This window comes from Syngnathus floridae, chromosome 9 (assembly GCF_059516105.1).
Source record: "Syngnathus floridae isolate MCC-2025c chromosome 9, RoL_Sflo_1.0, whole genome shotgun sequence".
NCBI classification, from domain to species: domain Eukaryota; kingdom Metazoa; phylum Chordata; class Actinopteri; order Syngnathiformes; family Syngnathidae; genus Syngnathus; species Syngnathus floridae.
Window position 1 is genome coordinate 10452646 of NC_142421.1, and position 14203 is coordinate 10466848.

Here is a 14203-nt window from a genome sequence, read left to right on the forward strand (position 1 = left end):
ACAATCAATATCATCGACCGCTATGATGCCAGACTAAGGTGAATCAAAGGTTAGTGTACTCATGCAAATGTTTACACAAGTGAAAGCGATTTGCTGCTGCACACTCTTATTTCATTTGTCTGCGTGTCTTCTCATCTGGTGCCAACATGAATTTGAAGCTCCTCTTCTTTTGCCTCTTTCTTGCTGTGATCCTCATCCCAGCCCAAGTATGTATTCCCTATTCAGTACTGATGCTTATTATAGTTGTTTATTTATTATTTTGCTGTTGCCATGTCTTTGAAATAAAATGGAGCCATTCACCAGCTGTTTTTCTTCAGGTATGAGAAATTACAGAAATAAACATGGGAGATGGGCAAACGTTAATTATTTTCCCAAATTCCCTCACAAAATGCCTTTCCATTGATAATCAATAAATATTTAACCATTGTGAATATAAACAAAAAAAGACAATGTTTTTGATCTTGAAAATATACCTTATTTGAAACTTGTTTTTTCCTCTCAGACGAAACCTGACAAACGTAAAAAGCATCATCGTCACCATCACCGCCATGACCATGACCATGACTATGGAAATGGTCCTCAAGAAATCAGGGGCCATAAACGTGGACGACATGAAAAAAGGAAACAACTATTTAAAGACATAATTAATGGTGATAATAGTGATTTATATTTCATGGTCTAGCACGGCACAGATGCATATACAGTTCATGTCATGCTTTGTAGACATGTTCTTTGGAATCTCTGGAGATGATGATGACGACGACGATGATGACCCAAGTGAATGGCTCTTTGACATTCAAGAGCCAGCGGGTGAGGACCACAGAACCAAAATGCCAGTCATTATATAATAATGAGCTCCATTTCTAACTTTCTTCCTTTTCCTTAGGCCGATGCAACCCAAACCCTTGCCAAAATAATGGCGTCTGCAAGGAAAAAGGAAAGAAAAGAAAATTCAAATGTGACTGTCAAAAACCTTTCAGGGGAAGACGCTGCGAGAAAGGTTAGCAAGCATTTGTTGCATGCAAATGTAGTATGTGGTTTGCAAGAAATAACCAATACAAGACACGATCAATATTCCAGGACCAAAGATTTGCAAGAAGGGTATATGCGGTCGTGGCGAGTGTGTGTTGACTTCCACTCCACCTTTTTTTGAGTGCAAATGCAAGCATCCCTTCCAGCCGCCACGCTGTAGAACATGTGAGGAACCGTTGCTCTATTCACACCAGTGGCCTAATTTGCAAAAGGTTATTTATGAGGATTACACAACGTTTACTGTTTATTCTCCAGATACTACTTGTGAGCCTAATCCATGTATGAATGGTGGAGAATGCATCAAGGATGGTGATGACTTTGATTGCAACTGTCCCGATGGCTTCAGTGGTCGTTTCTGCAACGTTGGTAAACATATTATAAAATGTGTTTTCTTCAGCACACAATATGAACTTTTTGCAGTGGTTTATAAATCACACATATTACACATATGGTGTGCAAGTCATAGCCTGACAGTGGTAGTTATGTGATACAGCAACACTATAGTACAGTATTTTCCGTGCTATAAGGCGCACCGGACTATAAGGCGCACCTTCAATGGATGGCCCATTTTAAAACTTTGTCCTTATATAAGGCGCACCGGACTATAAGGCGCACCATTTATGCATCATGTCAGATTTTTAATCTAAATCAAATCATTCTCCATTTTATCTTTTTTATTTAAACTTCAGATGCAACAAATTACTGCATAATCACAAAATAATGATCCATAGTCTTTTTGATTCATGATTCATAGTCTTCAGCAGGCCACTTATGATTGATTTCATGACACAATGCTTCAGGTCAGTTTAAATTTAGGAATTTGGTCCATATATAAGGCACACCGGACTATAAGGCGCACTGATGGCTTGTGAGAAAATTTTAGGTTTTTAGGTACGTCTTATAGTCCGGAAAATACGGTAAATGAAAGCTAAACTTCACCAGTTCATTTTTTTCTACAGAGTAGAAACAATAATCTGGCATCTGCTTGTACTGTTTTATGTTCTATTCATATGTGTAATGGCAATGAGTGTGTTAAAGTCACAGTTAATTGGGGGATTAAAATGGCTGACAAAGCAATGCTAATTTCCATTAGCCTTATGGTGTTTAGTATTGTATGCTAACATCCTTAGGCTTAAGATAACGACAGTAATACTGTATTGAAAGTACTAAGATTTGATTTTCATAGTTCAAGCTATGGGGAAAAGATACGGCTCATAGTTTGAATTTTATAGTACAAATTATTAAAGTGGGTGTTTTATGATTGTCAGGCCCTAACGACTGTTATGAGGATGATGGCGAGACATATCGTGGCAACGTGAGTGAGACGATTGATGGTGACGAATGCCTCTATTGGAACTCTCATTTCATCCTGGAAAGAGGAATAGATCCTTTCAACTCATTTGAGGACAGTGATGGCCTTGGGCCTCACAACCGCTGCAGGTCAGCTTTAAATGTGACTGAAAATGCCTCGTTACAAAAAAAGAAAAGGAAAGAGGATGTGTTGAGTGATGTTTTCTATACCCCAGGAACCCAGATGGCGACTTGTCACCATGGTGTTTCTACAGAAGAGGCCAAAAACTGCTGTGGAATTACTGCGATGTAGACGATTGTTCTGAAGGTACGTAGACTTTAAGATTAAACTTTAAACACACACAAAACCAAAAGACTTACATGTGTGACTGTAAATTCTTCTGGGTGACACCAGAAGGGACTGCCCCCTCAGATCCTCCATCTCCTCCAGCCCCTCCTGCCCCTTCAGCTACTTCAGCTACTACTAAGACCCCTACTCTAGAACCCCAGCCAACACCAGCTACTTCAGACCAGGAGCCAACTGAGCCTCCACAACCTAGTGATGCCTCACCCACTCCCGCATTTTCTGAAACACGGTTCAGCACTTGTGGGAAGCCACAGCCAAAGAAACGCTTTTCTCGAATCTTTGGGGGATTGAAGGTGCCCCCTGGGGCATCACCCTGGCAGGTCTCCCTGCAAACGAGACCCAAGAGATCTTCTCAGAAGTACAGGCACATTTGTGGAGGCGTTCTCATTAAAAGCTGCTGGATACTGACAGCTGGACACTGCGTGTAAGACCAATTTTGATAAGCACATTTTAAAAGTGTTGCAGCTATCATGTTTATGTGTTTGAACAGTAACAAACAAGAGGACATGAAGGTGGTTATGGGAGGACTCTCTCTGGACACCAGTGAGCCCACTGAACAGATATTTGATGTTGAAGAGGCTATTGTGCATGAAAACTACAGGGAGACTCCAGTGTCAGTTCACAATGACATCGGTGAGCACTTATCCATGTGGCCTGGATGCTGCAATATGCTTCCACAGCGCTGGCTGATAGAAAGTTGTGTAATTGGTGTCAAGGAAGTATGTTGAAATGATAAAATACATTTTGATTCATTTTTAATGTTCTGTGTTTAAAATGACATCTTGGTGTTCTGGGATCATCATTTTTGTGTTGCACATTACCTAATAATGCAAAACAACTGCATCTGTACAGCATTGCTGCGACTTGAAGACACCGATGGTGTTTGTGCCAATGAAACCCAGTTTGTGAAGGCAGCCTGTCTGCCCGATAGTCCTCTAGATGATGGGGAGGAGTGTACCATTTCTGGATGGGGTGCTACTGAGGAATGTAAGTCTAATTTCCTGAAATGATGAATACATATTCCACTTCTTTTCCAATAATTCAGTGGTTAAATGTTTCCATTCAGTACTTTCAGCTCACACCTGTTGTCTTGTACCATTTCTATTTGCAGCTGAGTATGGTTCCAACCATTTGTTGGAGGCCAAAGTTCTACTGATCAACCAAGAGAAATGCTCTGACAGCAGTATTTATGGCACAGTTTTGGATGATAGCATGTTATGTGCTGGCCATCTACAAGGAGGGGTCGATTCCTGCCAGGTGAGTGAGGAGAAAGTTAAACACTAATACAACTAATATGTGATTGACCAATTTCAATTGTTGAGCTTGGTTGTGGGTTTATTGTTCCAGGGTGACTCTGGAGGACCGCTGACGTGTGAGCAGAACAGCACCCATTTTATTTATGGTTTGGTGAGCTGGGGAGACCAATGCGGAAAGAAAAATAAGCCTGGGGTCTATGCACGGATCACTCACTTCCTGGACTGGATCAAATCAAAGACTCAAGCATCACCTCAATAAGGGGCATTTACTGTCATTCTGCATCCAGTAGAACTTGGGGCCAATGATGTACTGAAGCTCACTTATTAGGTTGACTGTGAATGTAATTATGTCTAAGCCACTTTTAAGTACTTTTAAGGAGAACATCTTGAAGTATTCCACATATTTGGTAATGATATGACGCTTATGACGATGATAATGATGATATCAATTCTGTAATAGCTTTGAGTCAGGAATGCCCTAGAAATTGTTTTACATTTTTGTTTTAATTGACTGTAAAGGATTTATGAATTTGACTATGTTCCCACACATGATTTTATTAAACTATTAGTGAACAATTGAGCACACAAGACCTCAAAGTACAATGAATTAGGATGCCATTCCTTATTTTCTTTATGAGATGAACAAGAATACACACAAAGATGCAGTGTCACACTCATACTGATTGGTTAAATTTTCCCTGTGGGTCGCCCCCTGCAAGGTAAACTGACACCAAAGGCACACATGACCTTGGTGTTGTCATTTATGTAGTGAAAAGAACAAGCAAAGCACGGTGGCTCAGTAACTCTGCAAACTGCATGAGAGTAGTTTGCCCCAGAAATGAATGGATGAAATATTTACAGTGTATTGTGGTGTCAGTTACTGACTCTAATCATGAAAAATACTGAAGTAAAACACACAAACTGAACGCTCATATATAAAAACATTCTTTTTAGACTGTAATATGACAAATTAAAAAGTCACTCGTCACCTCCATCTGTGTTGACACTCCAGTCCCAGGGGTCATTGATCCAAAACATGGTCAAGGGCTGCCTGTTCAGTCCATTCACATCAATGCAAGGGTTAAACATTGGGAAAAGTGGCTCTTTGCACTCCACGTAGAAAGAGTGAAGTAGAGTCATGGTGTCTGCATTGTAGAATGACAGTTCCCCCTTTGGAAGATTTGCCAGTATGCCCAACTTTCTGACTTTCTTCCCAACTTGGAGTTGTTTCTCCTGCGTGTCGTGGCACGCCATATATTGTCCCTCACTATGGTAGATGCACCAGGAAGTCTTATTCACACCCAGACCAGAAGGTCTTGGACTCAGACAAATGTCTCTAGTGACTGGACCGGTGGTCACACCAATCAGCCAGTACGGTTTCTCCCGTATGATGACTTCCCAGTAGTGTCGGCCAGTAGTAAAACTCTTTTGAGCCAAAACGCTGTATTGGGAATCATATGGTTGAATGGTTGGAGCCCATGTACTGTTTGGTTGCACTCTCCAGCACACTTGTCTCCCATCTTGGGATACCTCCAGCTTTGGGTGGGCTGTTTTCAAGTCGAGAGAAGGACAACTTAGATCTGAAAGAACAAATGAATATCCAGAAGGCAATTAAGAAGTTGATCTTTGAGAACCTCAACTTTTTTTCCAGAGCTTTAGCTCCGCCTCCTGTCCCCCACCCCACACAGTGGCATTGAGCTGTAGGTACACCTCGGCTGGTATCACCTTTGTCACTACATAAACCAGTGCAATGAACAACTAAGCTGCAAAATGTGGTACAATTTGGAATACAACCTAAATCTACATATAGGTTATGCTTCATAATTTTGAGAAAAAAAAATCAAATGGAACGAAATGAAAGCACCTGGCTCCTCATTGAAATGCAAAATATTATCAATTGAAATAAAATGTTATATACAGTTCATAAGATTCTACAATGGTAACTGTTTGAAGCCCGAGCAAATTCATTTACATTATTTACCATGAGTTAAATATTTTGAAATAGCCTGTATGTAGTCACCCAGCATCACCTAAATGATTGCATAAGACATTGTAAGTTCCATGACTGTATAAGATTATTTTACTTACAAGACCACATTCGAGGAAAATGTTGCGACAGAGCCACTGACAGGTCATCCACAAGCTTCTCCACTGTTCTCAACTTGTCAGGTTCACACAGGTCTCGGTCTATTTGTTGAATGGGTGCCAACTTTGGAGGGTCACTACAATGAAATAGATGTCAAAACAATCGATTTTGAAAATGAAAACATGAATGACAAATATACTCACCACAGATTCTGTGTGGTGACTTGCTGTAGAAAGAAAAGAACTTGAGGTATGCACATGACATTGGAACAAAGGTTTGATGTGACCCACAATGTTTCAACATACCTGTATGAAGCTTAAGTCATGTGTTTCTTGTAAGAGTAATTTACTAGAAACTCTGAGTTGATCTATCTCCTTAATGCGGGCCTCCACGATTCCTCTCTGCGCTTCCAGCCACTCGCTCATACATTCTTCTTCTGCATCAATGATCTGCATCATCAGACGCTCGTCGCCATCCAGCACAACTCGGATCCTGTTGTACTTATCTGAGATCCTCTCTCTAAAATCCGCTGCAGACATCTGAAAACATGAAAAGAATCCACAAAAATCATCCGAAATGCAAAAATGTCCATATTATTTGTATTTTTTCAAATTGACAGTACCACTGTTTGTGTATACATGAACTCCAAGTCCTTAATGGCGTTCTCTGCTTCACATCTCATCTGGAGCAATTGTTTCACAGTTGTCTCCAACATGCTCTAAAAAGAGAAATACAAGTCATTCTTTTAAATGAAATCCTGGCAGAGAAATATGCCATGCCAAACACATGAATGACCTTTAAGTCGGTGCAGGCTTCATGTAGCTGGGCAGCTCTGTGATTCTTGTGTGCACCAACCAGGACACACAAACAGCAAACAGGGACTCTGTCCTCCAAGCAAAAGAGCTTAAGCTCGTCACGATGCTCTTTGCATTTTAAAGACAGCAGATCCTGTGTCACCTCCACCACAGTGTGCTCCCTCAGTGCAGCTCTTTGCTCGTGCAACAATGCATGAGCCTGGCACAGAGATGCGTCACAGGTCAGGCAGGTCCTGATAGCTTCTGATGGCGTCTCTATGCAGTGGTCGCAGCGGATAGTTGACGACAATTTAGTTTCTGTCAGTAGCGCCGACGTTGATGATTTGATACTGAAGTCCTTCACTTTGCTTTGTAGGCTTGCATCTATCTCCAGGGTGAGGTTAGATGGTAGCAGGATCTGACACTCTGGGCAGAAAAGTGGAGCCCCCTCACAGACAGCTTGTATGCAGGTCAGACAAAAGTAATGTCTGCATGGGAGTTTCACAGGATCTGTAAATAAATCCTGGCAAGCAGGGCACTTCAGAGTTTCTTCGACAGTCCCCATAGCTCTGCTCACAATTGCAATGGTGGCTCAGCAAAAATGCCTTGTGTTGCTTCTCCAGCTCATGAATGTTTCACAGCCCTCTTTCTGCATGCACAACCAATCACGTGCCTCAGTATCACCTTACTAAAGATGTGCTGATATGTTTCCTGATCTGACTCACTCTGAGACAACCCACAAAAATATTTTTTTTGTACACTGAAACTCAAACATTGATCTAGCAAGCAACATATACCGTACTAGTTAGATAGATATGATATCCATAGAGTTTAAAAACTATTTAAAACATATTTTTATTGCACATCAACACATGAATAACAGACATTGAAATAATGAGATATAAATGAGCTTAGATTGTGCTGGAGATTCAAAAATATTTGTAATATCACTCCAAGTTGTGATCAAGTGTGATTGTGAGCGTGAAGTGATTCAGATTCATTCATCATATTAAATGTAACTCATACTTTTTGCACCCCCTTTACAGTTTACAATGTAGTACAGTACACATAATATACATATATTTTGTATACAAATTGTAATGTATATGTTTGAGTAACTTTGTGCAATAATTCATATTTACAATAAATTTATTGCGCAATTCTACTGTTTGATAATAGTTTTAGTCGATTTTTTAGCCTGTACATGTCAACCACCAATTTTTGTCAGTCAACAAAGTTAAAGTACGTTGGAATATTCAAATAAAAAAAAAAAACTAACCATGGACGTTCAAATGTATTAGATCCTTGATAACAATTGCAAATACTTAGTTTGCCACACTCTGTGATACAAGTTATTTTCAGCTGCACGGTTACAGTACGTATTTCAGTAGTTACGTCCTTCTACCATTGTATTTTTGCGTACGCAAAAAATACAATAGAGTACGCAGTGCTGCATAACCGGAAAGCTTACGCAAACGTCCTTTGTGAATTGAAGTCACGACGTTCTAACCGTAAACGTGGCCACCCCGGCTGTGGATGTGGCAGCTTGTGCCTCCAGCCTGACTACGTGTCTTTGCTCCTCAAGTTTACTCAAGTGCATTTGGGCAGGGTTTTTCACTTTTGATCTTTGCGAGGTAAGGACTGTTCCCCTCAATTTTTGCTCTTTTTTCACTATTTGCATGCAGTGGCAAAATAACTTGAGCTAATGCTAAGCTAGCTGACATATGCAAATTTCGGCTTCGCATGTTTAGAATAGCGTGCAACCTGAAACACGCTGTAATGCCACTGTTTATGTTTATGTGAGATTTATTCATTTGTGTGCCACCCACTCTCTGGATATTATATCTTTACATGAGCATTCCATCAAGCAAAAAACCTTAATCACTGGATCCTGTCAAGTTCTTTTTCTCAAATTCAAGCATCATCACTGTTATTGACAAAAACATGCATCCATCCATCTGTCCGTTTTCTATACTGCGTGTCCCTATTAGGGTCGCATTTTACCCAGAGCTTGTCACAAATTTAGATTGAGAGACGGGTTACACTTTGCTGCTCTTGGCCAGACATCATATCCAGCAGGTGCTACTTTTTATATTTGGTCAGAAGTGCTGCATTAAATCGGAATTGCTTTGCATTTCTCACACTTGATTTTAGGTTTCGGTGCCATGTTTGCCAGACTCCACTTGTGTTCTCACTTGCCATCCAGAATTCGGCAAGTGAAAGTCAATCCTGCTTCTATCAGAACATTTTCCCAAGCAAAATGTAAGTAACACACATTTACTAGATTTACAACTAGTTAACTCATGAATTGAAGTTAGCTTTAGTTGATCTTTTAAATGACTTTCACAATTTACCGGTAAACTTTTAACCATTTCATCCCCATTATGCACTTCCAGTCTCACAACCACGCTCCCATGGCAAGTCTTTTGCCCATCGGAGTGAGTTGAAGCAAGCCAAGCGCATCGTGGTGAAACTAGGAAGTGCTGTGGTAACACGAGGAGATGAGTGTGGCCTGGCGCTGGGGCGACTTGCCTCCATAGTTGAGCAGGTAATGCACAATTGGAGTTAAGAAGTTAAATTCAAGATGCTAACTCATCATCATTGCTGTATCCTGTCAGGTGGCCGTGCTGCAGAATCAAGGGAGGGAGATGATGATTGTCACCAGTGGTGCCGTGGCATTCGGGAAGCAGAGATTAAGACATGAAATCCTCCTGTCCCAAAGTGTCAGACAAGCTTTACATTCAGGCCAGAACCAGCTGAAGGAAATGGTGTTGTATAAGTTTATTAGATAAGAATCTGTTAAATATTACATAGACATTTTTGTGAGTATTTTTTTGTTTTTTCTGCAGGCAATTCCAGTTTTGGAGGCAAGGGCTTGTGCAGCTGCTGGACAGAGCGGTCTGATGGCATTGTATGAAGCCATGTTTACCCAATATAGCATCTGCACTGCACAAGTATGCACTTGAGCTTTTTTTTTTTTTAAGCTAAGAGGTGTTTGAAAGTAAGTGTCACTAAATATTGTGTGTTCATTTCTACAGATTTTAGTCACAAATTTGGATTTTCATGATGAGCAGAAGCGGCGCAACCTTAACAGCACACTTCTTGAACTTCTGCGGATGAACATTGTCCCCATCATTAACACCAATGATGCCGTTGTGCCCCCCCCTGTTCCCAAGAGTGACTTACAGGGAGTAAATGTGGGTACTGTGTGAAGGGCATGCTGGGAATGCTAAGTGTGGGAAATGTTGTGTATGGGTATGTTAGGCCAAAAAAAACTGATATTACGTTTTTACTCATTACAACATGCAGTTTAATTTTACATTCAGGTATTGTAATTTTCAATTTTCCTGCTTGTGTTATCTTGAAGAAGGTGAACTTTGAACTACTTCATGTGACTTGCTGGTTTTTATTGTTTATTTTTTTTTCAATTAACATTTTTTCCTTCTAGACTAATCAAAATGATTTTATGTATTTCAGGTAATAAGCATCAAAGACAATGACAGCTTAGCCGCCCGTCTGGCTGTTGAAATGAAAGTGGATCTGCTAATTGCCCTGTCGGATGTCCAAGGTACAGATGGTTGTCCGAAATATTAAAATTATTGATTTCAGTTGCTATTGAGCGGCGACCAGTTTAAGTTGTGCCTCACCTACCACCCAAAGTCAGATAGCTATAGAAAATAAATATATGTATTTATTAGTTATTAACACATTATTCAACTAAACTCAACCCATCTTTATTAATATAGTGTGTTTACAAAGCAAAAGTAATCGGTCAAATATGTTTGTCTTTATCTTCAAATGGCTTAATTGGTCTTTTTTGCTTTCAAGCCAATGTCTCTATTGCTGGATGTAAACTTAATTGTAAAAAAAACTTCTTCTGCAGGCTTATATGACAGGCCACCAGGAACAGATGATGCTAAACTTATTGATATCTTCTACCCTGGAGACCAACAATCCATCACGTATGGAACCAAGTCCAGATCTGGCCTTGGTGGCATGGAAGCCAAGGTTCATGCAAATAACACAATATTTAAATTAATAAAAAAGGAGGGGCTCTTGATGATAAAATTTCCACCATTTTTTCCCCAATACAGGTTAAATCAGCACTGTGGGCACTCCAGGGTGGGTCATCCGTAGTCATTGCCAACGGCACGGATCCCAAAGTCACAGGCCATGTCATAACAGACATTGTGGAGGGGAAGAAAGTGGGGACCTTTTTCTCTGAAGTAAAACCAGCAGGTGTGTTGAGATAAATGCAAATGGAAATTGTTCATGATCATGTATTTTCAGAATGAGGTCTTTTAATATTTGTGGATTTTACCTGTACTCTTGTCACCATCAGGTCCCACTGTGGAGCAGCAGACAGAGATGGCCCGTATTGCTGGGAGAACTCTGGCTTCACTTTTACCAGAGCAGGTGAGTTTCTCCTTCTCTCATGAAGTTAAAAATCTTATTTAGCTAATATTCATGTGAGGTGGCAGTATATTATCTGACTCAAAATCTTGCCAAATTGCTGGCAAGGATTGGGTGAGCATGTGAAACATACACAATACAAATGTAAAAACAGATTTTTAAAAATTATTCACAATATTTGTTTCACTTGTTTTGCCATAGCTCTGCCAACATTGTGAACTAACTCAAAATAACAAGCAATTTAGCTAATGATAGCTACAGAAAAAAGACACCTTCCGTGTATGTTTCCAAATTAGTTGGTGAATTTTGGAGTGCTAGAAACCTTAGATATTTTTTTTTAGGCTGGCATAAGACACAACTAAAATCTATTTTCCCATTCAAACCGGTTTCTGTGACGGTTGTAATTGTGCACGTTTTATGCATACCCAGAGAGGAGAAATCATCTGCAGTCTTGCCGAGTTGCTTACAGAGAAAAAGGATGAGATTCTCAGTGCCAACAAGAGAGACATGGAGTTGGCAACGTCCTCGGGTAAAGATGATAAACAAGTTTATGTGAATGTCTGAAATCCACCAATGCACGAGTTCAGGCACAAAAAAGTACTCCATGTGAATCTTCTAAATGTGGCATTTTGTAATTATTATCCTAATGTACTCGCTGGAATTCTTTACAGGTCGTTTATCCCAGGCTCTGATTGACCGGCTGAGTCTCTCGACAGCTAAACTTAACAGCCTGGCCATCGGCCTGCGTCAGCTTGCCGTGTCCTCCAGGGATAGTGTGGGCCGGGTGCTGCGGAGGACCAGGATAGCTAACAACTTAGAGTTGGAGCAGATCACTGTTCCTATTGGTGTCCTGCTGGTCATCTTTGAGTCACGGCCCGACTGCCTCCCACAAGTAATTATCACTGGAAGGTTTTTGTGCTCCTAATATCGTGTCTTCATGGCAATTTTTGTTTACAATCGTATCTATAATGTGTGTTTCAGGTGTCTGCTTTGGCCATTGCAAGCGGAAATGCTTTGCTGCTGAAGGGTGGCAAGGAAGCTTCCAACACCAACCGAATTCTGCATCAACTCACGCAGGAGGCACTTTCCATTCATGGAGTAGCAGATGCTATTCAACTGGTGAGATTGAAAGTGTTAAATTATGTGCAATATAGGCCCATTATTTTTTCCTGATGTTCTTGTTTTAATTGACCGTATCATGCAGGTTAGCACACGAGAAGAAGTTGAAGACTTATGCAGACTGGAAAAAATCATTGACTTGATCATTCCGAGAGGTTCATCGCAATTGGTGCGAGAGATCCAGAGAGCAGCAAAAGGGATTCCCGTACTGGGCCACAGTGAGGGTATCTGCCACGTCTACATTGACAGTGAAGCAAGCATTGACAAAGCTGTTGAAATTGGTATGTACTCGTCGCTTGGTGTGTCTGCATAGTATTATAGCCATAATTGGCTATTAAAGCTTAAGTGCAAACCCGATAAATGAACTTGAAAGATTATAAAAGAATATATATAACTTATGTATGACATGCAAACACCAAAATTTTGTGTTGAATATGTATGCATTTGATTCCAGTCCGAGACTCTAAATGTGACTACCCTGCGGCGTGCAATGCCATGGAAACCCTCCTCGTTCATAGAGACTTGTTGCGAACTCCAATGTTTGACCAGATCATCGATATGCTCAGAACAGAACAAGTGAGACAAACATTGCAATTTCTGTGACTTTTTTCATTCAACCTTATTCGGTTGTAATATTTTTCACTTCCCCTTATTTAGCTTGTGACGAAGAACTGTTCTGTTACTTCATTTTCATTACTTCAGGTCAAGATTCACGCCGGTCCCCGGTTTGCATCGTATTTAACATTCAGCCCATCCGAGGTGAAGTCCCTGCGGACAGAGTACGGTGATCTGGAGTGCTGCATCGAAGTGGTGGACAGCATGCAGGAGGCTGTGGACCATATCCATAAATACGGCAGCTCCCACACCGATGTCATCGTAACAGAAAACGAAGAGACAGCTGAGCAGTTCTTGCAGCAAGTGGATAGTGCTTGCGTATTCTTCAATTCGAGCTCTCGCTTTGCCGATGGCTACCGCTTTGGTCTCGGTACGGACGATATTGATTTAACTTCATAGTTGGGGGAAAAAAACTGATGAAAGAAAATAAAAGTCAATTGAATTTTTCTCTTTGTAGGTGCTGAGGTGGGGATCAGTACAGCACGCATCCATGCCAGAGGTCCAGTGGGGTTAGAGGGACTTCTCACCACCAAATGGGTCCTTCGAGGAGAAGGTCATACTGTGGCTGACTTCTCTGAGCACGGAAGTATGAAATACCTTCATGAAAACATCCCTGTTCCCCAGGGGAGCTTCAGCTAGGCTCTTGATCCAAACTACTTTCATTGACTCTTAATTTGCCAATGTCAGTCGCAACCAAAGGTTTGTGTCTGAGAGTAGCACGTAAGTAGCTGCTACCTCTTCATTTCTTGTAAGAATCAAGTGTAATTGCAGAAAGCTTGTGTGCAGAACCGAGGTTCTTGGAAACCTGTGCAAACACTTTGACTCAAATAAGGAAGAATGTTATGTCCAAGCATATATACCCAACAACTCAGTTTTATCCCCAGTGATGAAAAGGTCATCAGTGGCACAGTGGGGGTTTTTAACTTATTTTTCTACAAACTCTATTGTCGCCTTTTTGTAATTAACTAGAGAATTATGCAGTGCTGTGTTGCCAGTTTTCTTTTACGCCCTATCTTCTTGTTATGGATTATTTGAATAAATATTCACTTTGGTAACTTTGATTAATTTGTTTATTTCTTGTTTTATTCCTGTTAGTTATGATACTTCCCGTTTTATTATGCACTCACAAATCAATATAACCATGGAGAAACGTGAACATTAAACAGATCTTCCCCAAACGTGACCTAAATTTAAAATTATTTCTTATGGTGTGTCAGGTGCGAAAATGATC

At 40.6% G+C, this 14203-nt stretch overlaps 3 protein-coding genes across 3 annotated transcripts; 2 read left to right on the forward strand and 1 right to left on the reverse strand.

Moving 5' to 3' along the window:
- The first annotated feature begins 46 nt into the window (after window positions 1-46).
- Window positions 47-4525, forward strand: LOC148393436 (factor VII-activating protease-like). The gene is made up of 13 exons (XM_088385234.1): window positions 47-206; window positions 503-650; window positions 724-810; window positions 887-1000; window positions 1081-1197; window positions 1288-1398; window positions 2301-2472; window positions 2559-2650; window positions 2738-3113; window positions 3180-3322; window positions 3542-3676; window positions 3801-3946; window positions 4037-4525. Exons 1-13 carry the CDS (start codon window positions 147-149, stop codon window positions 4202-4204), a joined length of 1869 nt encoding a protein of 622 aa, XP_088241360.1. The 5' UTR covers window positions 47-146; the 3' UTR covers window positions 4205-4525.
- A 1-nt stretch (window position 4526) lies between these two features.
- Window positions 4527-7463, reverse strand: LOC148393437 (tripartite motif-containing protein 72). Its single transcript, XM_088385235.1, has 6 exons — window positions 6827-7463; window positions 6654-6749; window positions 6337-6570; window positions 6235-6257; window positions 6034-6167; window positions 4527-5525 (listed from the first exon to the last, which is right to left on the reverse strand). The coding sequence occupies exons 1-6, from the start codon at window positions 7388-7390 to the stop codon at window positions 4924-4926; spliced, it is 1653 nt and encodes a 550-aa protein (XP_088241361.1). The 5' UTR covers window positions 7391-7463; the 3' UTR covers window positions 4527-4923.
- An 837-nt stretch (window positions 7464-8300) lies between these two features.
- aldh18a1 (aldehyde dehydrogenase 18 family, member A1) lies at window positions 8301-14033 on the forward strand. Its single transcript, XM_088385651.1, has 17 exons — window positions 8301-8459; window positions 8980-9087; window positions 9222-9373; window positions 9444-9593; window positions 9675-9779; window positions 9864-10022; window positions 10303-10393; window positions 10709-10833; window positions 10920-11064; window positions 11168-11241; window positions 11668-11767; window positions 11910-12130; window positions 12220-12357; window positions 12443-12638; window positions 12812-12933; window positions 13060-13342; window positions 13430-14033. Exons 2-17 carry the CDS (start codon window positions 8991-8993, stop codon window positions 13609-13611), a joined length of 2340 nt encoding a protein of 779 aa, XP_088241777.1. The 5' UTR covers window positions 8301-8459; window positions 8980-8990; the 3' UTR covers window positions 13612-14033.
- Window positions 14034-14203: the final 170 nt, after the last annotated feature.

What these genes read in the sequence shown, in the direction of transcription:
- LOC148393436 (XM_088385234.1), top strand. Translation starts at nt 147, where the DNA reads ATGAATTTGAAGCTCCTCTTCTTTTGCCTCTTTCTTGCTGTGATCCTC. An exon ending in TGTAGACGATTGTTCTGAAG is followed by an intron (nt 2,651 to 2,737) that starts GTACGTAGACTT and finishes GGGTGACACCAG; the next exon opens with AAGGGACTGCCCCCTCAGAT. An exon ending in GAGGGGTCGATTCCTGCCAG is followed by an intron (nt 3,947 to 4,036) that starts GTGAGTGAGGAG and finishes TTATTGTTCCAG; the next exon opens with GGTGACTCTGGAGGACCGCT.
- aldh18a1 (XM_088385651.1), top strand. Translation starts at nt 8,991, where the DNA reads ATGTTTGCCAGACTCCACTTGTGTTCTCACTTGCCATCCAGAATTCGG. An exon ending in GTGACTTACAGGGAGTAAAT is followed by an intron (nt 10,023 to 10,302) that starts GTGGGTACTGTG and finishes TATGTATTTCAG; the next exon opens with GTAATAAGCATCAAAGACAA. An exon ending in TAGCAGATGCTATTCAACTG is followed by an intron (nt 12,358 to 12,442) that starts GTGAGATTGAAA and finishes CGTATCATGCAG; the next exon opens with GTTAGCACACGAGAAGAAGT.
- LOC148393437 (XM_088385235.1), bottom strand. Translation starts at nt 7,390, where the DNA reads ATGGGGACTGTCGAAGAAACTCTGAAGTGCCCTGCTTGCCAGGATTTA. An exon ending in AAGCCTGCACCGACTTAAAG is followed by an intron (nt 6,750 to 6,826) that starts GTCATTCATGTG and finishes TTCTCTTTTTAG; the next exon opens with AGCATGTTGGAGACAACTGT. An exon ending in GTCACCACACAGAATCTGTG is followed by an intron (nt 6,168 to 6,234) that starts GTGAGTATATTT and finishes ATTTCATTGTAG; the next exon opens with TGACCCTCCAAAGTTGGCAC.